General features: G+C 35.1%; 3 protein-coding genes and 1 pseudogene across 3 annotated transcripts; all 4 read right to left on the bottom strand.

The window, feature by feature from the left end:
• Positions 1 to 1,017: 1,017 nt before the first annotated feature.
• Positions 1,018 to 2,396, bottom strand: LOC142625492 (uncharacterized). Its single transcript, XM_075799136.1, has 2 exons — positions 1,733 to 2,396; positions 1,018 to 1,394 (listed from the first exon to the last, which is right to left on the bottom strand). The coding sequence occupies exons 1-2, from the start codon at positions 2,394 to 2,396 to the stop codon at positions 1,018 to 1,020; spliced, it is 1,041 nt and encodes a 346-aa protein (XP_075655251.1).
• A 243-nt stretch (positions 2,397 to 2,639) lies between these two features.
• On the bottom strand, positions 2,640 to 3,371 carry LOC142625491 (uncharacterized). Its single transcript, XM_075799135.1, has one exon. It carries the CDS (start codon positions 3,369 to 3,371, stop codon positions 2,640 to 2,642), a length of 732 nt encoding a protein of 243 aa, XP_075655250.1.
• Positions 3,372 to 12,738: 9,367 nt separating this feature from the next.
• LOC142623389 (protein SCO1 homolog 2, mitochondrial) lies at positions 12,739 to 18,818 on the bottom strand. The gene is made up of 7 exons (XM_075796794.1): positions 18,551 to 18,818; positions 17,615 to 17,750; positions 17,392 to 17,467; positions 13,623 to 13,823; positions 13,452 to 13,541; positions 13,203 to 13,335; positions 12,739 to 13,117 (listed from the first exon to the last, which is right to left on the bottom strand). The coding sequence occupies exons 1-7, from the start codon at positions 18,622 to 18,624 to the stop codon at positions 13,009 to 13,011; spliced, it is 819 nt and encodes a 272-aa protein (XP_075652909.1). The 5' UTR covers positions 18,625 to 18,818; the 3' UTR covers positions 12,739 to 13,008.
• A 2,408-nt stretch (positions 18,819 to 21,226) lies between these two features.
• On the bottom strand, positions 21,227 to 25,344 carry LOC142625490 (succinate dehydrogenase [ubiquinone] iron-sulfur subunit 3, mitochondrial-like; annotated as a pseudogene).
• Between the last annotated feature and the right edge of the window lie 1,359 nt (positions 25,345 to 26,703).

Raw genomic sequence — 26,703 nt, 5'->3', positions numbered from 1 at the left:
TTCGTTGTTTCTTCCTTTGACGAGGCCATTTTTGCGATCTCGTCTGCTGCCATGTTCTGACCTCTGGGGATCTGTGCGAATTCCAATTTATCAAACTCCCGGGCTAGATGTTTCGTCAGCTAGAGGTATCTCTGCAATCTTTCCTCCTTTGCTTCATACTCTTCTTTGATCTACTCTATCACTAACTTCGAGTCACTCTGCATAAGCAGGTTCTTAACCCCGAGTGCCTTCCCGAGTCTCAGCCCTGTCAGTATTCCTTCGTACTCGGCCTCGTTATTGGTGGCTGGAAACTTCAGTCAAACTCTGTATTTGAGTGTTTCTCCATTTGGGGCCTTTATGATGACTCCAACTCCTCCCCTTTTTTGAGCTAACGAACCATCGGTCTAGATTGTCCAGCGTTCTGTGTCGTCGTCGGGGTTGTCATCGTCGAGGAGGGTAAATTCAGCAATGAAGTCTGCTAGGGCTTGTGCTTTGATGGTTGTTCTGGGGTGGTATTTGATGTCAAACTGGCTGAGCTCAATTACCCACTGAACCATTCTTCCGACTGCTTTAGGTTTGTTCATTTACTTCTTGATGGGTTGGTTCGTCATCACCAGGATTGGATTTGCTTCGAAATATGGTCGCAGCTTGGGTGAAGCTACCACGAGGGTGAATACAATTTTTTCAATCCTGGAATATTTGGCTTCCGCTCATTGGATAGCTTGGCTGACATAATAAACTAGGAGTTGTTTCTTGTCTTCTTCTCGAATCAAAGCTGCACTCACGGCCGCGACCGACACTGACAGATATAGATACATATTCTCCCCCTCCTTAGAAGGACTTAGGAAGGGGGGACTGCTCAAGTAACGTTTGAGTTCTTGAAACGCTGCTTTGCATTCATCAGTCCAGGTGAATGCTTGCTTCGATGTCTTGAAGAAGGGTAGGCACATGTCCGTTGCTTTAGAGACGAACCTATTGAGAGCCACAATCCTTCCTGTGAGCTTTTGGACTTCTTTGACGGACTTGGGTGATGTCATGTTAAGTATGGCCTACTTTCTCCGGGTTGGCCTCTATCCCTCTTTGAGACACCATGAACCCTAAGAATTTTCTCGAGGCTACGCCAAAAACACACTTACTAAGATTCAACTTCATCTGGTACTCTCTAAGGGTGGCAAAAGTTTCCTTAAGGTCATCAAGATGGCCATGCTCTTCTCTGCTCTTGATGAGCATATCGTCTACGTACACCTCCATATTCTTGCCAATCTGCTTACTGAACACCTTGTTTACTAGCCTCTGGTAAGTTGCCCTTGTGTTCTTCAGTCCAAAGGGCATCACCCTATAGCAATAGAGCCCTTGACTAGTGATGAAAGCAGTTTTTTCTTGGTCGTCCTTTGCCATTTTTACTTGGTTGTATCCTGAGAAAGCATCCATGAACGTCAACAACTTATACCCAATCGTAGAATCCACCAGTTGATTTATTCTTGGTAGTGGGAAGCTGTCTTTCGGGCAAGTTTTGTTTAGGTCTGTGAAGTCTACACACATTCTCCATTTCCCATTCACTTTCTTCACTAGCACAACGTTAGCAAGCCAGTCAAGATAGTAAACCTCCCGGATAAAGCCAGCTGCCAGCAGTTTATTGACCTCGTCTGTAATTGCTTGGTTTCATCCTAGTGCGAAGACTCGTCGTCTTTGCTGGACGGGCTTTTTTTTGGATCTATGTTCAACTTGTGTTGGATAACTTTTGGGGATATGCCTAGCATGTCCTCGTGACTCCATGCGAAGATGTCCAGGTTTTCTTTGAGAAACCTTACAAGCCTTGTTCTCATCTCGGGACTCAGCATCGTCCCTATTCTTGTTGTCCTGGATGCTTCTCCTTCGACCAATTCTACTGTCTCCAAGGCTTCCACTTTATCTTCTTCTTTCTCCTTGATTACCCATGTATAGTTCTCCTTTGCAGCCAAGACGGCTTGGTAGCATTCCCGGGCCAAGACTTGATCTCCTTTCACTTCTCCAACGCCATTCTCAGTTGGAAACTTTACCTTTAGGCAGTAGGTGGACGTGGCTGACTTCCACCGGTTAAGTGTAGGTCTCCTAATAATTACATTGTAGGACGATGGGCAATCTACCACCAAAAAGTCCAGTTGACGGGTCAGTTGCCTCGGGTAGGTCCCTACTGTAACTGTCAGCGTCACTATGCCCTTTGGGTACACCCTGTCTCCAAGGGGGGAATCAAATGGACGTAGCCTTCCTGGATCCAGCTTTAGCTGCTGGAAGGTAGGCAGGTAGATGATATCTGCAGAGCTACCATTATCTACGAGGATCCTCTTGGTATTGAACCCTTCAATCGTGAGCATGATGACCAAGGGGTCATTGTGAGGTTGCTTCACCCCTTTAGTGTCTTCCTTGTTGAAGGACATGTCCTGGTTCGTCCGTCTTTGCTTGAACGGGGGTGTCATGTGGACGATATTTACTTGCCGCTAACAGGCCTTTTTTAAGGATCTGAATGACCCTCCCGCAAATGGCCCTCCTGCAATCGCCTTTATCTCCTTGATCACATCTTGTGGTGGCTAGAACAAACGATCTCCGCTTTTTGACGAGGATTCGTGCTAGTGCTTATTACTGTCCCTAAACTTGCTGGACTCTCCCTTCTTCACATACTTCTATAATTTCCCTTTTTGTATCAATTCTTCTATTTGTCCTTTCAGGTCCCGACAATCCTCCATGTAGTGGTCGTGATCTTTGTGGAACCGGCAGTACTTGTTCTTGTCACGCACATTGGGAGAATAATGCAATGGCCTCGGTGACTTGAGGATGTGCTCATCCTTAATCTGCATTAAAATTTTATCAACAAGCATAACCAGAGGAGTAAATTTTACCGTTCGTGGAACTCTTTCGTCATTCCTTTTATCCCCATCACTATTTCGACGACCTGAACGTTCCCTCTTTTGCCCCCTGCATTCGTCCTCCTTCCTTCCCTCTTTTGCTGGCTTTCCTTCATCCCCTATGGCTGCTAATGCATCCTCTGCGTTCATGTACTTCTGAGCTTTTAGGAGCATTTCTGCCATCGTCTTAGGTGGATTTTTTGCCAGCGAAACCACAAACTCCCTAAACTTCAACCCTGCCTTAAAAGTAGTCAGCTGTACTTTGTCATCAGCGTCGTCCACCTCCAGAGTTTCTCGGGTGAAATTTTTCACGCATGACTGCAAAGTTTCTTTCTCCCCTTGCTTAATAGTGAGTAGGTGATCCGCGGGTCTTTTAGGACATTGCCCTCCGACGAAGTGGCGCAGGAAGGAGCTACTTAGCTGTTCAAAGTTATCAATGGATGAGGTTGGCAGTTTTGTGAACCACTCTCTTGCAGCTCCCTTAAGCGTGGTAGGGAAAGTGCAACACATTATTTCATCAGGGGGCTGTTGGAGGCACAATGTCGTCTTGAAGGTATTAAGGTGGTTTTAGAGGTCCTTAAGCCCATCGAAAGGCTCAAGCTGAGGCAAATGAAACTTTGCCGGTACCGATCGTTCTAAGACTGCCACGGTGAAAGGAGAATCTATCACCTTGACCATCCTATCCAGGCTCCAATCGGTCTTCTCCTTAATGGCATTTCTCAGTTCGTCCATCTCTTTCCTCATCTCTTGAAGGAGATCAGAATTTTGCTCATCTGGAGTAGAGGTCCTTCGTTGGTTGCTTCTACCATGGTTGTCTCCTCCATCCTCTTGAACAGCTTTGGACCGATTCTCCTCCCGCTGAAGCCATTGCCTCATCTCCTGATTCTGTCTGGTGAGCTCCTCAATAGTAGCCACAAGAGCTTGGACTTGTTGGGCCAATGCCGCTAAACCTTGATTTGACTCCATCTGAATATTGAAGCTAGTGGAAACTACTCTTTTCAAACCTTAGTACAAAAATGTCATTCCCACAGACGGCGCCAAACTGATGAAGCACAGGTTCGTCAGTTGTATTGAGTTCGTCCAGATGGATCCGAATGGGCATCCAACGGTCTGCACAGCTGTTTATGTAACCATCCAAGAGGTTATCCTCTTATTAAATGGCTGGGTATCTTCGTCATTAATGCGGGTGTCCAGTTGGCTCGTCGCAAGAGATGACTTTGTCACTAACTTAATGTCGTCTATATGAGCTGGAGGCGTCAGTCCCATCAAATTGCACACACATATCTATTACAATTATTCTATTGAAGTAATGAGAAGAAAAAAAAAACTTTGGAGGAATATTATAGAATAAAATTTGATATAAAATGTGTATTTCACATTACAAACATCTACATGATGTTGGTAGCGGCCTCTTAGATTTTTCTCTTTCCTTTTCTTACAAATGTTTTGTCAATCTCAAGTCTTTTATTTTAGCAATAGTGAAATGGTGCATTTCATTTAACAATCCACAACATTTTTGTGTCTCTCTATCTCTCCCTAAGGCCTTATCTAGTTAGTTATAATAATCCTTAATATTTTTTATTTAGTTTTTAATACAACCTACCTACTATCCTTAAAACACACCTATAGAACAAACAATAATAAGCTGTAGGAGGCTTGCGTGTAAAACACATGTAATAGTTCCTTAATTTTGCACCATATCAGAAATTAAGTATCTAGGAACACAAAGTTATATTTAGAGTAAAGTCCTAGTAATGTGTTCAACAATGACAACAATATATATTGAAATATAGTAATGTAATACTTACAATTGATTAATTTATCCAAAGGGAAAAAAAAGTAACTACACTTCACCAAAAATAACAATAATAATAAAAACAGTAGGTAAGATGTTGCAATTGGGCCTTGGCTCAAGTGGTAGAGGAATGACTGATGAGATATCAGGTGGTACTTAGTTAAAAATCTTGCTTAACAAACATATGCTGAGATGATGACCACTATTTTCCTTCCAGCATCAAATTTTTAGTTCCAAACTACCACCTAGGATTCAAAGCAAATTCAAATTAGTAAATTACAACATGCTTGGCATGGGTTGAATAAGTTAGCAACAAAAGCTGGGTAACCTACAAGCATGTATGCCACACACACACATATTAATACAAACATATCTATTTATGAAATGTTCACATGTGAAGTCATTTAATCTTACCTATAGAAGATTGAAAGAAGCAATAAAAGATATTTCAAGATATACATGACATTATTAGCTTACTGCATCAACAAAACGCATGCTCTCTGAATTGCAAACAACACAAACTCTCAGGTCCAGCAACACATGAAATCCCCCAACAAATTGGAAACTTTATATAGATGCAGCATCAAGGTAAAGAGTAGCATCTTCAATGTGCTCTGATATCCAAAGACAAAGGTGAATAAATAATATTAGAATAGATCAACTAAATGTTGGACAAAAGTAATCACATGTCAAGTTAATGCCATCACTAAATTCTAAGCAACTGCAATATTGAACTCTACTTAGTGCCTCTCAAAGGCAAATACAAAGCAGGAACTTAAAAGTAGAAACGCATTCAAATACATGTATATTAAGAAAAAAGAAAACTACTTTAAAAGCTATGTTAGTGATCAGGAAACTATCATTAGACTTGTGCTTATACCTCTAGTAATAATGTGCCCAATAAGGATATCAAATTATCTCGTCACCAACGCTCTTTCCAAATAGCGAACTTTCTCTCTTATTTCTTTGTCTTTGCCCTCCCCAAACCTAAATCATAATCATATATAACCCCAAATTTTAGAAAATCAAATCAAAACCTAATGTAACCCATATACCTAAATAAAAATCAATCCAACCATATTTCTCAAAACTAATTCATATTTTACACCCAGATCTAAAGAAAGAATGAAAAAAAAAAAAAAAAAAACCCCTTACGGGTGGTAGTTCTCTCTATGTTCATATCTTAATTCTTTCGTGCATTACTGATGCTGGTTCTGGTGGTATAAGTCTGGCAAGGGAACAGACGGTAGTGGGAAAATGATGGTGATGGCCGACCATACGAACTGTTTCCCCTTCTCATCTCTATATCGTAAGTTTTTTTTTCCTCCCTCTCTATCTCTGTATCGCAAACATAATAGTATTTTAACCAGTTTATATATATATATATATATATATATATATATATATATATATATATACTGAGAAAAATTGTGTTAAGATTAAGCGGTGTGAAGGTTGCAAAACAACATAATTTATCGCTTTTCAAGTTATACGCAGCAGAATTTTAGATGAGCATTTTTCCTACATGGCAACACCTCCTTAATTGTAAGAAAAGGCTTCTACTATTATATATAGTATATGATATAATATATATATATATATATATATGTATGTATGTTAATTTAAAAAGAAATACATTAGTTTGCATTAAATTTAAAGGGGAACTAAAGAGTTAAGAAAGAGGAAGAGGTGAACTGGATTTTGCTGAAGTGATAAGTAATGTGTGTTTTTTCAATTTTTAAAAGGGCATTGGAATTTGTTTTTCAAGAGAAGGTGATTGGAAGGTCAAATGCAATGATTGCTCTAATAGAGCTCAAATAAAGCGCCACATGGTAGAACCTCATGCTTTCCTGCATGAAGTTTCTGCTTTCATATATATATATATAATACACTAGTTTGCTTTAAATTTAAAGGGGAATTGAAGAGTTAAGAAAGAGAAAGAGGAAGAGGTGAACTAGATTTTGCTGAAGCAAGTAATGTGTGTCTTTTCAATTTCTAACAGGACATTGGAATTTATTTTTCAAGTGAAAGTGATTGGAATGTCAAATGTAATAATTGCTCTAATAGAGCTCAAATAGAGCGCCACATGGCAGGATCTCATACTTTCCCACATGAGATCTCTGTTTATATATATATATATATATATATATATATATATATATATATATTTATGGGAAATGCTAATGAATGTCCTTAAGGCATTGTTTAATAATCCATTTAAAGAAAGTTTTTATGGAGAAAGAAAGAAAAGCAATTAATGTTTTGACATCTTTTTTCATTTCCCATAAAAGTGATATCAAAATTTTCCTAAAATGGATTGTTAACCAATGCCCTAAGGGCACTCGTTTGCATGACCATGTCTATATATATATATATATATATATATATATATATATATATATATATATATATATTGATTATATAAATGCCAATAACTAATGTGATCACCTCATCATTATTTTTGTTAAATATTTTTGAGGAGAAACACAGGTTACAACCTAGTTTGCGTTGATTTTTCATATTGAGTGCCTTAAATAATTGTATTGCAATTTTAGATGGAAGCCTTTGTTAACAAATTGGACATTTCACACTACCTACAGTTAGGGATTCGCATTTGGGAAAAGCAAGAAGTCCATTTTATAGTTCAGGACTTCAAGATATTCATCCGTAGTAATTACTAGTTTTAGTTATAAATCATATGGATCAATCCCATTAGGGTCTCGTAAGTTTTGGGTTTGATTTCTCATGAGCATCATTTATGGTAGCTAGGGGCCCGTTTGGGTAAGCGTTGTCATTGGGCAAACACACGTTTTAAGAAAGACAATTAGACAAGCAAAAAACTCAGCTTGTTCCCTGAAAGAAAGAGAAAGACAATTAGATTTTAGAGTCGATTTTGTTTTACCTTTATGGTAAAATTACATTGCTCTCACAACTTTAGTTGAACCTTGGACTTGAGATTGTGCTTGATTTTTGCTATAAGACTAACCTAACAATTTTTTTAACGTCGCACTCAAAATGAGAATTTTAGTGTCTACAAAAGTAAATTCTTCCAACCTTTTGGTTTTTTTTTTTTTTTGAGATAATTTGGAATAAAATAAGCCTTTTTTCCCCTTAACGAGGAAATATTTTCGAACAATTGACAAAGGACCATATTCTTGTTCATATTCTAATTCATTGCAAAAAAGTTGTCCATTTGATTTTATTATTGCATATATTAAAATGATTGATTGATCATTTGCTCCTAAAATTGGGTTTTATTTTGCTCAAATTCTTATTGGCCTTAAAATTTTCTCTAATAACTTGTTTTAGATGATAATCCCACCATTCTATTAACATTCCCGTTGAGCCTGCTACTATCATTTATATATATATATATATATATATAAAACTGAAACCTCTAAAACTCTCACACTTTTTCACTTCAGCACAATATTTAAATAAAATTATTTTTGTTTAGTCCAAATTTAATAATGCGTGAACTTCTATCTCTCTAACAAGTCCAACTTAAACTCAAACTCATTATTATCATTTTTTTTAAAAAAAATTATTTTTGTTTAATCCAAACTTAACAAGGTGTGAAACTCTATTTCTATAACAAATCCAACTTAAACTCAAGCTCAAACATTGATAATCTATCTCCAAATTTGCGAGGTTAATCATGAATACTATAAAAGCAAAGCAAACTCCAATATTTTTTTTTTAAAGCCGAGTAGAGGTATAAGCTCTTCTAATGTTATTTTCTTCTCCTCTACTTTGTTAAAAAAAAAAATTATTTTATGGTTTTTCATGTATTTTTTAAAAAGTAATTTTCGTACATGAACCACCAAACTCTCTTTAGCCGTTTTTAACAAGATAAAAAAAAGATTGCAATAATTGAAATTATTATTCCGAATGTAACCCATCTTTCTCTTATATTTCTTTATTATTTAGTCATATATATTTTGTTTTGTTTCAATAATTTCTAAACAGTGAATCATCTGATTCTTCAATATTTTTTGGTCTTTCATAAGTTTTAATATCTGAAACTGTCTGACAAACTTTTTGTAAGCCATTGCACGTTTAAGCAATGGCTTCTTCATCAAATTGTAACACAAATTGAAGTCATACAAGAGTAAATTATGCAATGGTGTAGTTTCTTAATTTTTTTTATAAAATTATTTTAGTCTACCTCACAAATAGGTAGATTTTCGTGCATAGCACGGGTTAGTGACTATTATCAACAATTTGGGTACCGTTTCGTATAGGTGTTTTAGAAGTTTTGTTTGTTGTTTAAATGCCCAAACATGTGGGCCCCACATTAAGTCTTGTATTTGGTAAGGTGTGTTGTTCAAATGGTGTTTGAGTTATGTTACCGTTTGATTGAAATACATTGGTACCTGAAGTGACTACACCTTAACTCTCTTCTCTCCCATGCCATCTATCTGTTTTGAGTCTCTACCCTCTCATCCTTCCCAAAGCTCATTTCTCCTCTCCCTCTTGCACAACGGCAATCCTATCACCACTAAGTAGCTCCCTTCATTAACCCTTCGTTAATCCACACACTCACCTGAATCCCTCATTACTCATCCCAACGGCCATCGGAGAGCGTTCATAAATCCATTGTGAACCAAAGTTACGAGACCCTAAATTGACCAAAATTAATCCCAAATCTGTATGGCCTGATTCATCTCCCCAACCATTGTATTTACTCGAACAATCCAGCCACACCTTTAATCACTATTTTGGGCAAGATTTTTTCAAACAACTATCATACTTTATCTCAAATCAATTTAAGTGCCCTTGCATAGCGCATCTACCATTAGCTGAGTATATTATGGAGTTTCCAGACATAGCATCTTCCTCCTTAGTCATTTCGCCATATTCATCCTCCTCTAACGCAATTCCTTCACCTACGATAAGTGTTTAATTTTGTTGTTCAATTCAATGTTCAATTTTGTTGTTGCATTTGTTCTTAGTTGCTATTAAACAATCCTTCACTCATGGTGTTCATATTTCTTCACAATTGTTGTTGATTTTTGCTCTTGATTTTGGACACAATTTTCCTCCCTGCCCATCTAACTAAAGATAATTATGGTTTGGAAAATGGGCTTTTTGAAGCACAATAGGGTTTAGGAAAATGGGATTTTCAAAAATCATTTATAAATGCCTAAAGTGTATATTTGATTTCATATAAATCATTTATAATTGTGATGTTAATTTTGTTTTGTTTCCCCATGCTATATGTAAATTGTCTTCACTACAATCTCTTTTATATATACCTGTAATAACTTGTTTAAGCTAATTGGTAAATGTGTCTCTCTAGCTGTTTCTGAACTTGATACATAATGCTACAACATGTTTGGTAGAGTTTTCTATGCAAAGGACCATTTTCCTATTCTTCAGTTATTGGTATTGGTGAGAATAAGGTTCAAGTCTGAGAAATCATAAAAGTAATTTAGGAAATCAAAAACCTTGCATTTATTAGGAAACCATGTACACTCTGTGTAGCCTACTATCCATGTTAGTGGGTATTTTTGGCTTAAGTGGGTATCTTTTATTAGATAACTGCATCATCCGACACTGAGAATTGGAAGTTATGGCCTCCACCTGTTGAGAAGCACTTCATAGATGTTTTGATTGAAAAAGAAGCCAGAGGGAACATGCCTAGTGGCCAATTCAAAAAAGGGTTTTGGACAATTATCCGAAATGAGTTCAATCAACGAGCTGGAAAAGCCTATCGCAAAGATCAATTATGTCAGAAATATCAAAGGTTAAAGCAAATACACCGTGTTTTTTCCCAACTAATCGGTTGAACCAGAATGGGATGGGATTTTGTCACTAACACGATCACAAGTAGTGATGCGGCTTGGGCACAAGCAGAGGCGGTGAGTGTTATAGGTTTACTTTATAATTTCCATGCCGTTGATTCATAGTAATCATATAAATAATCCCATATATACCACATATTGATAAGCTAACCCTAAGTGCAAAGAGTTTCATAAAAAGGGGTTAGATCACTATGACCTACTAGGACAGCTCTTCAACACGGGCACTACAACTGGATTTCTACAAATTTCCTCCGCCCAAGCAGCCCCTAACAACGATGAAGAGCAAGAATTGGATGCCGCTTTCCTAACGCATGGAGTACACGTCAATGTTAAACCTGATAGTGGAGACGATGTGGAGGAGTTGCCCACCCCAGTTGCAAGGCAAGGCAGCAAGTGTGTTAGAAAGCAGTCATCTCACTCAGAGACCTCAATAGGGAAGAAGAGGAAAGGAGGACCCATTGAATATATGACTGATGCTATCATGGAGTTCACAAACATATCAAGGAAAAGGAGTGGTAATAAGGATAGTGATAGTCAAAAGGAAATTGTTGAATCTGCACCAATGGGTGATAGGTTCTCAATGGACAAGGCCGTCACAATTCTTAATAGTATTGAAAATGTTGATGATTACACCATATTCAAGGTCCTTAACGAATTCCATAAGCCCAATAGTAGGGCCGCTTTCATCATGCTGAGGCCAAATAGAAGAAGGGGCTAGATAGATTTAGTCAGTAGTTTAATGTAGAGGACTTGGTTAAGGAAATGGGGAAAGTTTGGGCTACTTTTTGTGAGGTTGCAACTACTGTTTCTATTCTTATGTGTATTATGCTAATTACCACTAGAACCATTTTTTGTTGTATTGGTTGTATGGTTTATAGGGTCACATTCTAGTGTGCTAAGGAACAATGATCTTATTATATGTGAACTTATTATTAATGATGGTAGTATTTGCTGGTTTGTTAAGGAACCATTTACTTTTTATTGTTAAAAACTAGTTTTGGTGCTGAGTTTATTGTATAAAATTTTTGTTAATGATTATTCCAACATTCTGGTTTGTTAAGGAACCATTATTTTGTTGTTAATAACTATTGTTGTGTAATGTTGTTTACTGCAAGCCTTGTCGTTAATAACTACTGATGTTGTTAATAACCATTCTAATGTTGTTAATAACTATTTTTGTGTTGATTATTCCAACTGTCTTTGCTGCAAATTATGTTATATTTGCTGCAAAGACATGATATGTTGTTTTAACTGGTAGATGTTGTTTGTATAAAATTATGCTGTCTTTGTTGCAAAGTTCTATAAATATAATTTGTTGATGGACTACTACATATATAGAGAAACAAAACATAACCTATTGATGGATGAAAAATCATTGATCCTTAAAAACTTCCAACTGATGGTCTGAAACATCTTGAAGCATGGTCTGAAAACATGCTAATGAACAATACTAAACATGTGTTGGCTGCAAATTTTTTTGAGTTTGGCTCATTTGCTGTGCAATGCATTTTAAGAGTATTGGCTGCAATTTTACTAGGGATGCTCAGTGAGATTCTGCCTAAACCGAACCTTCTTTTCATTGATTATATTTATTACTTTTAATTACATGTGATGTGATTATTGCTTTATTTTTGTGATAAAGTTGGCATCCGTCCTTGCTAAAACATGCACACATGCATTGCCTAGTATAGTAGCTAATTATTTTTGTTAGAGACGTTTTTTTCAAATGATTTAATCGCTTTGTGAATTTTTTTTAAGCCAAAATTCCATTTACAATTCGCAGGGAAGAATTTTTAGTAACTTAACAAAATTCATCTACAACTTATGTGAATACCGATATTGTTGACTCTTATGTTCTTTTTACAGGTTTGCAAATGCTTTAAAAGGCATTGAAAAATAAGAAATATTTTCTTCTTTTTCGATTGAGTTAGTTGGGATATAAATAATTTTTAAAAAAATCATAAAAAAAGAAGAAAATGAAAATCAATTTTAAGCATAGACTTTTAGTAATAATATTTATATAATTACATGGTGCATGCATTTGTACTCATTCTTTCATTTTTTATGTAGTTGAGAATTAAGAAACTATTAACATTTCTTGCATTAAATTCAATATTTCAGGTTCAGAGATCCCATCAATGATTCAATATTACATTCATACATATAATGCCTTCTTTCAGATGAAAGGTTAGGTCACATAAAATCAAGCTGTGTCAGCATCCACCAAGGCAAAACTGACTAGGCCATGCTTAAAGATCAGGAGACACGCTTCTAATGCAAAAAAAAGAATATCATTCAAAAATTAGATTGTCATTCATCTTTTTATGTTCTTGTCCAAATGATGTTGAAACCGATGACTCGCTAACTAAAAATCTAGCAGCTGGTTAGTCAGGTGTGACATTTGAACTCAGTAAAATGTGTAAAGAAATTTCATCAAGAAAAAGAATAACCCCAAAAATAAAGGTCGTGTCAAAATGATGTCAAAAATATAGCATCTCTCTTACTGCAAAGGAGAATTTGACATTCTATCAAAATTTTGGAGCTATTAAGTAGGGGTACTTCTCATCGCCTTTAATATTGCCTCTGACAATTCCTCTGCATTGTACTCAACCCCAAAGCATCTCGCAACGTCCATTCTTGGGTTCATCAGATACCTGCTAGTTTTAAGATGGGTTACATACATTTTGAGCTCAACCAGGAAAGATAAAGAAGAAAAGCAAAGACCAGTGAAGGATTTACATGTTATGGGAAGAGTCAACAAGATAGTCATCTCCCTCCTCTTCTACTTTTTTGAAATATATGCGGTACTCCTGTGCCATCTGCCTGATAGCCGATACAGGCCCCGTTAATCCTATTATTCTTGAGTCAAATTCTGCAATCCGTAAAAGGTTTGGGAACAAAATGCAAGAAAAAGAGAGGATCAGATAAGTTATTCGTATCTCAAAGTTGGCATATTGCTACACACTTTGGTTTTGGGGGAACTCTCACCGTTAAGGTAAGCACGAAGTTGTGAAGGGTTGTCACGTTGAGGATCAATAGTAACAAACACTGGTAGAATCTCGGAATTATCTTTTGACTCTAATTTCCAAGTAATATACACAATGTCAGTGATCATAACAGAAAATCAGTATCATTCATTATAGTTGATAAAGTATAAACCTAGTAACTTTACAGCCTTGGCCATAATTTGTACTTGCTCCGGCCCAACATCTGGAGATGAAGTATAGCCAAAATAGAGGAGAACCCACTTTCCATGAAAATTCTGTTCAGTAACAATTCGATTCTCAGTATCAACTAAAGTGAATGGACCACCAATTGTAGGCCCCTTGACAGTATTTCCACTGGATTTGTTACCTTGGCCTGAGTCAATAAAGAGAGAAATGAGAACAAACATGTTATTCAGTCATATACCAAATGAAAATCTTTCTTCTGCAACTCAAATACAGAAGCATATAATTGTATTAATATAGTTTTACAATAGATTATCAACGGTCCTTTCACATTTCACATGCTTACCTTTTCATAGTTCAAACTAAGTAGAGAACAGGAGTCAAATTAGGCAAACAGTTTATAAATTGTAGCCAATACATAAATTATCCCATATAACATTCAAGTTTCTGTTGTGGATGGAGAATTGACATTAGATTGTTGATTTGAATATAATTCTAGCATAACTTTACTACACCTTCTGAACTTTTAGCTGCTTTTGCTTGCTTACATGCTGTTGATGGAAGGGGACAATACAAACCTGATCAATACTATAAACCCTGCTGGAACTTTTTGGACATCATATACAACCATGCTCTATAGCCAACATTAGTAGTGGCCAACAGTGTGGCAAGCAATTCTGAGCCTTACTCCAGTTGATTCCTACCCAGTGACAGCATAAAATGCTTTTAAGTAGACCAATTAGAATAAATGAAAATTGGGTGCTAATTGCCATATCCACAAATTACCTCTTCAGTAACTTGAACTAATTTCAAGTTAGACTAAGAACCACCACAAATCATATCTTTTTAAGTATCACAATTATAATGCAAAAAAAAGTAGAAACAGATACTGAATAACTCAACCAGGTTAATTTAAGGTGTTGTTGAGCCATCTAGTTTAATATAATATCTTCCTAGATAGCTGCCTGGAGCTACCAGATTAAAATTTCAAAGCTAACTAAAAGGTGGCATAGGTGTTTAGAAAAAACCAAAGAACTTTTATCTTAGATATAATTTTGTTCGATACATCAATAGTTGGGGGTGGGGAGAATTTGAACCCGGGTTATCTCAAATATAAACATCAAGAGGTGCCAAGCAGTTGAGCTACAAGGCTCTTGGCTTTTACTTACATATATAATAAATTTAAACAATAGCAAGAGCCAGGTTTAATGTGAATCAAACAAAGCTCCTTACTCCTATCCCACTTTGAATGTGCAAAGACTTAAAAAATGCCTCTAAATTTATTAAAAAGGATAAAGGTTCAGGAATTTACTTATGCCAAGAAGGATAAGGGAAACCCATATATTCATGATTCAATTATGGGTGAAGTTAATTTCACCCCCTATGTTTAAGCCACTCCTATCAATTGCAATATTTTAGCCATGTAATAAAAATTGTTGCAATATTGCTCCGATTGTCAGTTAATCAAATTAAATGGTAGAGTAATGTGCTGATACTGTGACTTGAGTGGAAGGGCACAAAGGTGGGACAGACTAACATAAAGGATCCTCCATGGCCATCATCCATAACCACCACTCTCAGTGACTAATTTCTACATAAAAAATGACTGGGAAGAAAATCCCATGATTTGTGAAGGGATTGGATCAACAATGTTTTACAAGCACCGATTCCACACTTTAGAGGGCATATATTTGATGCAGCCATTACTGCACCCACCAGCAAATCATTCAAAGGCTTGGAAGAAATAAGGTAAGTTCAAGGTTTACCATTCTTCTCCTTCATAAGTTCAAGATAGTCCCCTGTACAATGCCAAAGGTCAGGCAATTATTATCCAATCCACTATTACCTTCCTCCTTTACATGGCCTTGCTTACTACTCGCCAATAATCAAATATACTATCCATTCTTTCCTTCCCAGCAATGCATTTTTCTAAATTGAAATGAAAAAATCATCATTAAATTTCTAGCTTATAAATGCAAAGGGATACCGTTTACATGTTAAGTGTGTCATCCTTTGGAGCGTCTACTGGCTATTAATTATTCAGCCATTCAAGGTTCCTAAAGAAAGGACTTTCTGTACACACTACACATGCTTATACAAAATATTTTATTCGTTCATTCTTTTCCTTTTATGGAGTTCCTTTGAAAACCTAGTATATAGACGCTGTCATCTCATTTATTTGGCCCCCTTTATTCTACCTTAAAGCTACTTCTTACACTTGAAGCCTAAGAGGTAGTAAGCAAATGAAAAACTTTCTTCATCACAACAACAAAAGAAAAGTGGTGCAGGGGTGTATCCATAACCTTCCACTAGTGACAGCAATTGATATCAACAAGGCTACATCGTGATAAAGGCATTTCCTAACCAATTCTTTTTAAAGGCTGAAAAGCTGTTGAAATACGTATAATCACGAAATCACTTGAGCTTTGAGACCATCATGGCCCTCAAAATTTTCAGGGAAAGTGGTTTTTGGTGCTGTAACAGAAGCCAAACCTACACAGGAGTTGCATAAGGAAAAACAATCTACTCTGATTCACAAATAGCGCATACTCATCTACCCATCAGTACAAAGACCATCATGAAGACTGCAGTTTGATCATTGGGTTGTAAGCATACAACTAAGTAAACATACTAAAATGGATGCTATATTTCTTCCACTCGAACATATTAACTCATGAGAAATAAGTGAAAGCAATGATCACATTCATGATAAGTACAAATCATCACTGATAAGTTCAAATTTGGAATAAAAGATGCAATCCAGCTCTTTAAGATGACTTTCCATTAGTGATGCAAATGATGTCACTGTACCTTCTTCTGTCTGCAGATCCTTTAGCATATTTCTATGATACTATAATTAATATAGCATCAAATAAATATTTTGACATTCTTCAAGAAAAGTGCACCATAACATTAATAGAAAGCCTTAGCATAAAAAATTTAATAAAAATTAAAAGTCTGTCATCATTGTTTTCTCAATTCAATCACCAGTTAAACTGTATTATGAGGGGCTTAAAATCATAATTGGAATGTAAAAAAAATTCTGATAGTTCCTCATGTCTGTGTATGACTATTCAGAAACTCAAAATCTTCAGTTGTTGGAAGGACCTGCCTATAGAAAAATTAACAGAAACCAACTAATTCCCACTTCATGAGTATCTCAAAAATGCAGAAATTGTCTCATTAATTTTTTTTTCCTTATATGACATAGACAACAACAAAAAAAATGATGAAATCTCAAAGAATGGAAATCAAAGAAGAAGAAGAACAAGATGAAACTGAAATAACAATGTTGCACCCAAGAGGTGCAAGTTCTCGATTATTTCCATTCCCACTTCATGATTATCTCAACAAGGAATAAATTCTTCTTCTTTTTTATTGGATAACATAGAGAACCTTACTAAATAAGAGCCCTTTGGACTCGCTTTTAGCCAGTAAAACCTATGGACAACTGACCCCACCCTCCAGAACTGATTGCTGGGTATTCCAAGACCATTCATTCCTGACGGACTGAGCAGTTTATGCTCATGCCCAAGAGCAAGGAATAAATTGTCTCATTAATCTTTTCTTATTTGACATAGACAGCAAAGAAACAGATGATCCAATCTTAAAGAGCGGAAATCAAAGAAGAACAACAAGACGAAACTGAAATAACGATGCTGCACCCAAAGAGGTAAAATTTTGCACCCATTAACTTTCAGATTCCAACCTCCAACTCCAACCCATTAAAAGAAATAGTAAAGTATTAAAAGATGTACCTTTCGGAATTGCTCTTCTCTCATCATTATAATGAACAAAAGTTGCTAGTCCCGCAAATCCAAGTAAAGCAGCTGGCTGCAGGAAAATAAATAAATATGAATGAATCATAAACTTCCAATGCAGGGTCATAATCTTGTTCATTATTCATATATTTCAAGGACACATTGAAAGCAAGAAGTGGCACATATTATCATGAGAGAAAACAAGGGTAAGGCAGCATACAACAGCATAAGCAGCCCAAGAGCGAGAAGCCTGTGTTTCTACAGACGTCACAGAATGAGCACGTGTCTTTCCATTATTGAACCCCCCTGATGATTTGGTATAGTTACAAGATTGAATTCTCTTAGATGGACCACACCTACAACATCCATATATGATTCAGCACAAAACAAGGGTGCAAGCATGTACAATATTTTTTAATAGGGCATTTTGGTTTTGAGATATTGCTTATGCTTGCCAAATGCCATTGGGGCAGAACAACATGATATTGCACATAAACAGAACAAAACAAAACAACCCCCAAAATGCCTATTCTAAACCAAAGTTTCAGTCTTTCAGAAATCTTGACAAACTTCAACATACAAATACATTGATTCAAGTACCAAAACCAAGCCAAATGTCACAATCTTTAAAGTTGACTAAACCAAATATAGGACCTGAACTCTCCCACTCAATAATCATTGAATGCAACACAAATTTGTACATATCATCTAAAAACAACACACCCCCCAAAAAAAAGGTATTGCTTATGCTTGCCAAATGCCATTAAGGAAGAACAACAAGATATTGCACAGAAACAAAACAACCCCCAAAATGCCTATTCTAAACCAAAGTTTCAGTCTTTCAGAAATCTTGACAAACTTCAACATAAAAATACATTGATTCAAGTACCAAAACCAAGCCAAATGTCACAATCTTTAAAGTTGACTAAACCAATTATAGTACCTGAACTCTCCCACTCAATAATCATTGAATGCAACACGAATTTGTACATATCATCTAAAAACAACACACTCCCCCACCCCCAAATCAAATGACTCTATGTTATTGAATATGAATACAGAATTCCCATTATATCATGCTTAATAGTTATATAAAAACAGAGCTACGCATCAATTTAGAAGAAAAGGATTAAAGGGGTTTTGTGAAGTGACTGACCTCTTGAGTAGATTGAGAGCCTGCTGTGTAGAGCTGCGTTTGGAGGAGGAGAAAAGAAACCGAGAAATGGGCATGGCTACCGACTAAGCTTTGTGGTGATACGAACTAGACCTTTCTTTCAGGCAAAGACCCATTTTTAGATTTTTGTCGAAAACAAATACTAAAAGCACACGCGCTTCGTTCGTTTCTTTCCTTCTGCTGCTACTGATTTTCTTGCTGCCCAAGCTCAAATTTATGGGTGTTTTTTTTTTTTTTTATTGTCTTTTTGGTTGATGTTGTATTGTAGAATTCGCTTTCTTGCTAACACCAAAGCGGGTTCAGATTTGTTCAGGCCCTTGTGCAGTTGACTTGTGGCCCATGATAGCCCATGTTGTCTACTAATTTTGTAAATTTTAAAATAAAAATGGTTAGGTCATTTAATAAAGAATCAATCGTAATATATTTTTAACGAATCAAGCCGATCATGAATAACTTAGACTCGTCTCGATAAAAAACTTATTTATATTTGTTTGTTTATAAATAAACCAAGTTTAAGCCTTAGTTTTAAAATTTTTTAATAAACAAGCCAAGCCCAAACAAAAAAATTTATTTACGAACAAGCTCGTAAGCTATTAAGTTTGATACACAACAATTCAAGCATAGACTCATTTATAAGTTTATATGTGTTAGCTAAATATACTCATTACACATATCCTAATAATGACATGGCCAACATGAGATTACTCCCTATATTACATTAATTTTTTCCTTCCCTTTAAACTGATCAAGAATCACTTTAGACTACAGTTGCGTTTAAAAATAAATAAATAATTAAGTACGCTACATATGATCCTTCCCTATCAATCATCTAAAGTAAAGTTATGAAATATGTTAGTATTTTCTCATTCATAATAGTTACAAACAGGTATTTTTCTAGTCCTTCCCTATCTAACGTGAATATAAAAATTGTATTTTGAACAATTGTTGAAGCTGTAGACAATGAATGATGAATGAATAAATTTAATTATGTAAATTATTAATTTGGATAATAGCTAATCATAAGTAAAACTAGATGCATGATAAAATGAATATACTATTTTCTTTTTCTTTTTTCTTAATTTTAGAGATTTAAGCATTTAATAATGTAATTTTCTTTAAATCTCAAGCTCAAAAACTTGACCTTAGATTGATATTAAGCTTGAGTTTGGCTTAACTAATTAATCAAGTCAAGCCAACCAAGCTCAAGTTTTTTGGCTTACTCACAAGCTCAAGCTCAAGCTCAAGCTCAAACTCAAACACTATTTTTAGGCTTGTCAAAAGCTCAACCCAAGCTCAAGTTTTTGATTTTTCTTGACGAGTCAAGCTTGAACATGCACTACTCGACAAAACTCCGCTCATTTACAGTCCTATATATTTTGTTGTTAACGGGAGTATTAAATCAATATATTAAAAAAAAATATTTTGTGACTTTTTTTTTTTACTTATATAAATTCAATTGATTTTTTCATTATAATTTTTTTTATAGACAAAATTGGACTCCTAAATCCTAATGCTCATAATTTTTTTTTTTAGTGTGAATTTATTTGTTTGTGAATCAAATACTCATAAAATTGGATTAGAAGAGGTTATTGCAAAGTGAATGTCAGTTGGGTTTAAGGTGAGTAGAATATTAATTGAAATAGAATTTTAAATTTCTTGAAAATTATGTAATATAGTGTTTCATAAAGTAAATTATTAGTAATGAATTAAATTTAGAGTTAATTATCTTAATAGTTAATGCACGTAAACACTTTTTGCAAAAAGAATATAGTTACTTAGTGCAACCATAACCACAGTTTCTAGAATCCCACTTTTATTAATGGTATATGATTTTGTTAATTTTAAATATATTTTAGTTTGTAATTTTATTTTTAATGTTAGTATATATTTATAATTATTAATTAAAGTCTATTTAAGTTAAAGTTATTGTTGAAACAAGGTATGCGTATTTGTTGTTTAGCCAAAAAAAAAAAGGTATGGGTATTGTTGAAATTTACAGAGATCCCTTCTGAATTCTATCCTCACTTCAATTTTGAAGATAATGATAATTTGTTTATGTACTTCCACTCTTTCAGCCATAATTTGAGTCCTGCTAAGTGCTATCATCTTAACCATCTGCCAATAATAGAGAGCTACATGTGGCTACACTTTGCAACTTTATTTTCATCGTCATCCCTCCAAGTGTCATTGATACAAACCATGCTGACATGTTTCTTTTTTTTGTCTTTTCTTTTTTAAGAATAAACTATGATACCTTAGTAGAAATGCAACTTAGCATTTTGAATAGAATAAAATGATATCACAGATCAAAGAGCAGCATATTCATTTACTGCTTCCCTGCACTGCACAAACTAGAGAAGCAAATGCAAAAGTTAATTTCAAGTAGTTTAATTGGTAAAGTCTCTGATGGTTGAAAAAGAGATCTCCTTGCCTACGCTAAAAACCAATTTAATGTCTAATTTTGATAATTAAGAGTGCAAGAGGACGTCATAAATTGAAAGTCTATAAATAAATAAAAATTAGTGATGCAAAACATAACGAGCAGGGGCATATCACCTGGTTACTAACTGTAGGAGTTCAACATCCATATGTAACATAGGGCACATATTAAAGCTTGACAACATTGTTGAACTCAATAGTATAACGCTTAATATAGCTTTACAAACTCTCAATTCTTTCGACTGGCGGAGAAAGGAGATGCTTAGACTTCATCTTGTGAATGGCATATGCAGGATTGAGGCTTCTGGGGCAAGTGGCTGTGCAATTCTTAATAGTCCTGCATCTATATAATCTCCTATGATCCTCTGTTAAGGCTTGCAATCGTTCATCCGTGAAGTCATCTCAACTGCCAAAAGACCACAAAACAAAACCTAAAATTGATCACTAGCACAAAGGATGTATCAACCAGCAACTAATAGAGTCCTTACATTTTGATACAAATTAATGGGAATCACTTAATATTAGTAATACTATTTGATACAAACTTAGCAAATTTGAATGAATTAAGCTTAAGCACTATAGTATTGGTACGTAATTAATTTGAAGTACCGAACATTTTTTACCTGTTAGAAATTCGTCTATAGGCTTGAAGCAAAGCTGCAGGACCCAGGACCTCCTCAGGGTTCCACCAATAGGAAGGGCATGAAGTAGTACAGCAAGCACATAATATGCACTCATAAAACCCATCTGGCTTCTTTCTATTCTCGAGTGATTGCCTGTATTCCTGTCCATCCTCCGGAGCTTTTCTAGTTTTTAGCTATGGCTCAATCAACCTATGCCAATGCCCATTAATGAACATTGCAATTTAAATAGAGCCAAATTGGGTCCAAGAACTAAATTTTAGTAATTTTTTTTTAATAATGAATTTTATTAAGATTGGGCATTTATGTATGTGACTTTTTGTGGATTTCTTTTTTACATTAAAAAAAAAAAAAAAAAAACTCCTCCCCTGCTTCCTTCTTGTATGTGATATGTTCTACATCTACATCTACATCTACATACACATATCTCTCTATCTCTTAAAATTTCTTCATGTATATGACACTCATTATGTTCTACAATTTGATCCAAAAGCATATTTTTAGATTTCAAACCTATAACACTCACTCTATGATAATTGTTTTTCATCATCAAGCCTAGATATCAATTGGTTTTTTTGTGAAGCAGGGTTCGAAGACCCTTATTCTACTATAAGAGATTTTTATTAGTTGTGTTAATTGAAATTCACTTTATTTTATTAACCTACGGATTGGAAAAAGGGTTTCAAAAATGTTAAGACTTAAGATCTCCTTTTTTGGGGTCTTATACTCCGAAATAACCTAGACATATAATATAAGACTACTTTTCTTTCACTTCCTTTTTGTTAAATACAGAGCTATTTATACTTAACATGGACATATAATATAATATAGGCAAAAATGCAAAACTTACCTTCTAAGTTTTACCATTTTTATTTCAGTCCTATAAATTTGAGTATTGTCATTTCAGTCCTCTAAATTTCATTTCTTCCCAATTAATTCCTCTGTTAACGTTACTGTTAAAACGTTAATTAAAAAAAAAAGCCAATAACCTTAGAAAGCGAGAAGAAAGAAAAGATATGAAAGGGGTTTGCAATGCTGTCTTCCTGGGAAGTTGGACATGCAAGACCCAAATAAATCACTTCGAGACCTTGAAGAGAGAGAAGGAGGAGACCTTGAAACTCATTGCTAAGAAGAAGCAATAACAATTTGAAGAGGAAGTCGTCCTCGAAAGGCTGCCCACGGATTCTTCAGCTGCGGCTCCCAAGAGAAGGAACTGGTGGGACCAATCGCAGGATGATGGTAGTGCTGCTAGCTTGCTAAGAAGGCCAAGACTACATCTATATTTACATCGGATTAGGACTTGCCTAATACCACTCCTGGCGTTGAGTCTTGCTTGCATGCATGTCTAATTTTCCACAAAGACATTGCAAACAACTTTTAGATCCCTCTTTCTCATTCTCGGTTTCTCAGGTATTGACTTTCCCTTTTTCTTTTTTAATTAACGTTTTTTCTAAAATTAAGAAATAAATATAAAAAAATAAAAGTTAACGGCTAAACTAACAGCACATTAACGAAGGACTTAATTGGAAAAGAATGAAACTTAGAGGATTATAATGACAAAATCCAAACTTATAGGATTGAAATGAAAAATGATGAAACTTGGAAGGTGAGTTTTGCATTTTGGCCTATAATATAAGGCTACTTTTTTTTTACTTTCTTTTTGCTAAATATACAAAGCTCCTTATACTTGACAATTGACAACTTAGCATATTTGACAATTGACAATTTAGCATATTTGTAATTATTGATTTCTTCTGAGGTTACAACTTTTCTCACAACTTTAACATCATAGATCACACTATCACAATTATCTATTACTTTTACATGAACCTACCACTTTTTCTTCATCTCTCATAGTTAGCCATGTCAGGATTATGACCTTATATTTTCTAGTAAAGATTAGGGTCTAAAATTTTATTACACGTTTCTAGAATCGAGTTTACTGGGCCCGGACCCTGAAACGTTTGTAACTCCCAACAATGAGAATGGTGCAAATTGATTCATTGAACATCAACATTTTTATATACAGAGGATGAAAATGAATAGAAAAGCTAGCAAATAAAAATTGCTCATCTTACTTGTATTGCTGGTAGAAATTAGTGAGATCAACGACAGGATCTTTGATGACAAACATGTGAGGTAGAGTAGAGGAGTACTAAAAGTGGGCCTGGAAGTGTCTGGATCAATGGGCTTGAGGCATGCCACAGTGTTGGTCCCATCAATATTCATAGCACAAGACCCACAAATTCCTTCTCTGCAAGACCTCCAACAGGTCAAGCTTGGATCGTCCTCTGCTTTGATCTTTTGTAATACATCCAAAACCTACACAAAGTCTCACTTCCATCTATTACTTTACCCAACCATATTCAATCTAAACTTAGTTAGGCCTCTATACTATTACTATATGTCTGTTTCAATTTTAGTGTCCCACCTTATGTTTTACCAATAAGTGTAATATCACCATCTCAATTTTAGTGCTCCACCTTATGAACTATCATAGTCTCATTTGTTTTTTTGTTTTTTTGTTTTTTTTTTCCAGAAACTAGTATCACACGTGTGTTTGAATTTTTTTTTTCCAATCCATATTGGTTATACAGGTTGGTTACTTTATATATATAAATATTAAATAAAAGACAGTGTGACATAATGTAATTGTTAGAGTACAACATGAACATTCGTAGTGCTAGCGAAGAATTTTTCATATATATATAAACTAAATTCACTTTTCAAATCTTAATAAACCTCACATTGGAGCTCAGCATGATCACTATGTGGAGCATGGACAAAGTATCAAGAGGATAAAAAATAAAATAAAATAAAGCAATACTAATACAACATTTTTCACATCAACTAAATTCGAAAGTTTTTACTAGTTCTCACATACACTTAAACTGATATCACTTTTTTTAAGTATCATTAAAAATTTGTCACATCAGTGTCGTCTCAAATAGAAAAAGTATAAGTTATCAAATCTTTTGATAAAGTATAAGTACACAAATTTGAAAATAAATATCATTGAGGTGTCAATTTATAATTGGTGTCATAAAGTAATGATAATGAGTGTCAGTAATGATAGTGGTGAGCTCAGATGAAAATGATTATATTTTGCCAACTCATCAATAAATTGTGAAATTTGTTGTTGTGTCCCTACGAGCATTGCTCAATTTTTTGTGTCTATAAACTTTCAATAATACTAGTACAACACATATTTTGCCACAATTGTCCTATATGACATACTTTCACAAACCAAAAATAGTGGAAAAAAATGTCACAACTGTCCTATATGACAAACCTCAACAAACCAAAAGTAGTGGATGGAGAGTGCATCATAGTCTACCATGTGAAAGTGTGTGGTACTATATTGCATTATTGATATAGACTTTCTCTACGAAACAAAGTATTTGATCAATGAAGAAAATAGACCATGGGTCCACAGTTGGTGAGGTAGACAAAGTGGGACTCTAGGTAGGGCTTGTTGTGTTGGGATGGTCAGGGTTCCACCTATAGATCTTGAACTCCTTCATGAGTCTTTTGATGTTGCTTTGGATGGTGCCATGGGCCTCAACAGCATGTTCTGCATGTGTTTGGCCCACAGGGTGGCCTTCCAGCACCGGAAAGTACTTTCTTCTTTGTGTCTGCTCTGCCGACTATACGTGACACCTTGTTGTAACCATGTAGAAGCCAGCTTTTTGACATCCTTCTCCTCCTCCTCCTCTTTCAGAATAATTTGAGGTATTATTGGTGACTCAGTGTAGCTCAATTTTCTTGAGCCCAAAGGAGATATAGAAGTATTGCTTAAAGGCTCTTGCCTCATGCATGGCTAGAGACACGTGGTTGCAAAACTGTTACGTGTTAACAGTACATAAATGTGTGATCGGTGAGACACTTAAAATGGACTATCTTTCTTATTCTTCCATGACTAAGCTCTGAATTGGGCTTGGTCTTGTTGAGGAACTTGGATCTATTTTGGATTTGATGCTTAAAATTTTAAAAATAAGCAAGATGTATTGCAGTATTGGGCCTCAATTCAAAGAGACAATAAGACTAAGCCGAACGAGAGAGGAGGGGGGAAGAAATATAACGTGATTTTCTTTTTTTTCCTATAGTTCTCTAGGACATGATACTTGTTATAACCAAAATCATATATTTTATTTCAACTAATTTGATCTTACGAAAGAATGATATATAGAGCTTAAAGTCATAAAACTTTTAAAATACGTGGTTATACTGTTATAGTCATACTTTATTATATTCTTTAAACCTCCCAGCAAAATGTTTGGAATTTGGAGTAGGTTTTGACTAGCCCTTTCTTATCATTAATAAGACAGGTTTGGAATCTATGCAAATGCTCCTTACCCCTATCTCTCAAGGGGCTCATGCACTCTACTCGCTGCCTAATATAATATACAAAAATTATATATGGATGATATCAGAACAAATATATGTCTTGTGATTGGTATTACTTCAATAATACACAATATATATATATATATATATATATATGAATTATCCGAAAAATAATACATATCGGTTTGTAAGTTTTATGTTAGTGAAATTTGAGTATTCTTATCATCGCATATTCATTTTAGATTGATCACAACGCCACTTAATTTTCATAAGAAGACAATGGAGGGCTGGCAGCTAGCTGTGATGCTTCTTACAAATTGAAAATATGTACTGAATGGTCAGAGCATTAGAACAGGTGGTGAATATACATGCAAAACAAATCAACCGTCAAATACTTGTTTAGGTTTAGAAGAACTTGTGGACCAGAAAATCACTGGACCACCCCTTTGTAGACTTTTTACAAGGTTTTGACCCAAGCCTGCCAAAGACTCCCCCAATTGAAGCTTGAAAATTTGAAATTTGGGATGGTCTCGTGTCATAAGGGAGTTACTGTTTCTACTTTTTGTTTTGTTACTTCAACTCGTGAATCCAACACATGGGAGATAAGAGAAAGAGCTAAACAACAAAAAGCATGAAAATAACATCTCCTATATGTTTTGTTGAGTGAAACAAACACGAATAGACGTTTATTTGTAGATAACACTTTAC

The sequence above is a fragment of the Castanea sativa genome, chromosome 2 (assembly GCF_040712315.1).
Source record: "Castanea sativa cultivar Marrone di Chiusa Pesio chromosome 2, ASM4071231v1".
Lineage (NCBI taxonomy): Eukaryota > Viridiplantae > Streptophyta > Magnoliopsida > Fagales > Fagaceae > Castanea > Castanea sativa.
The sequence above is the reverse complement of the archived record's forward strand: the minus strand, read 5'-3'. Positions and strand labels throughout refer to the sequence as shown.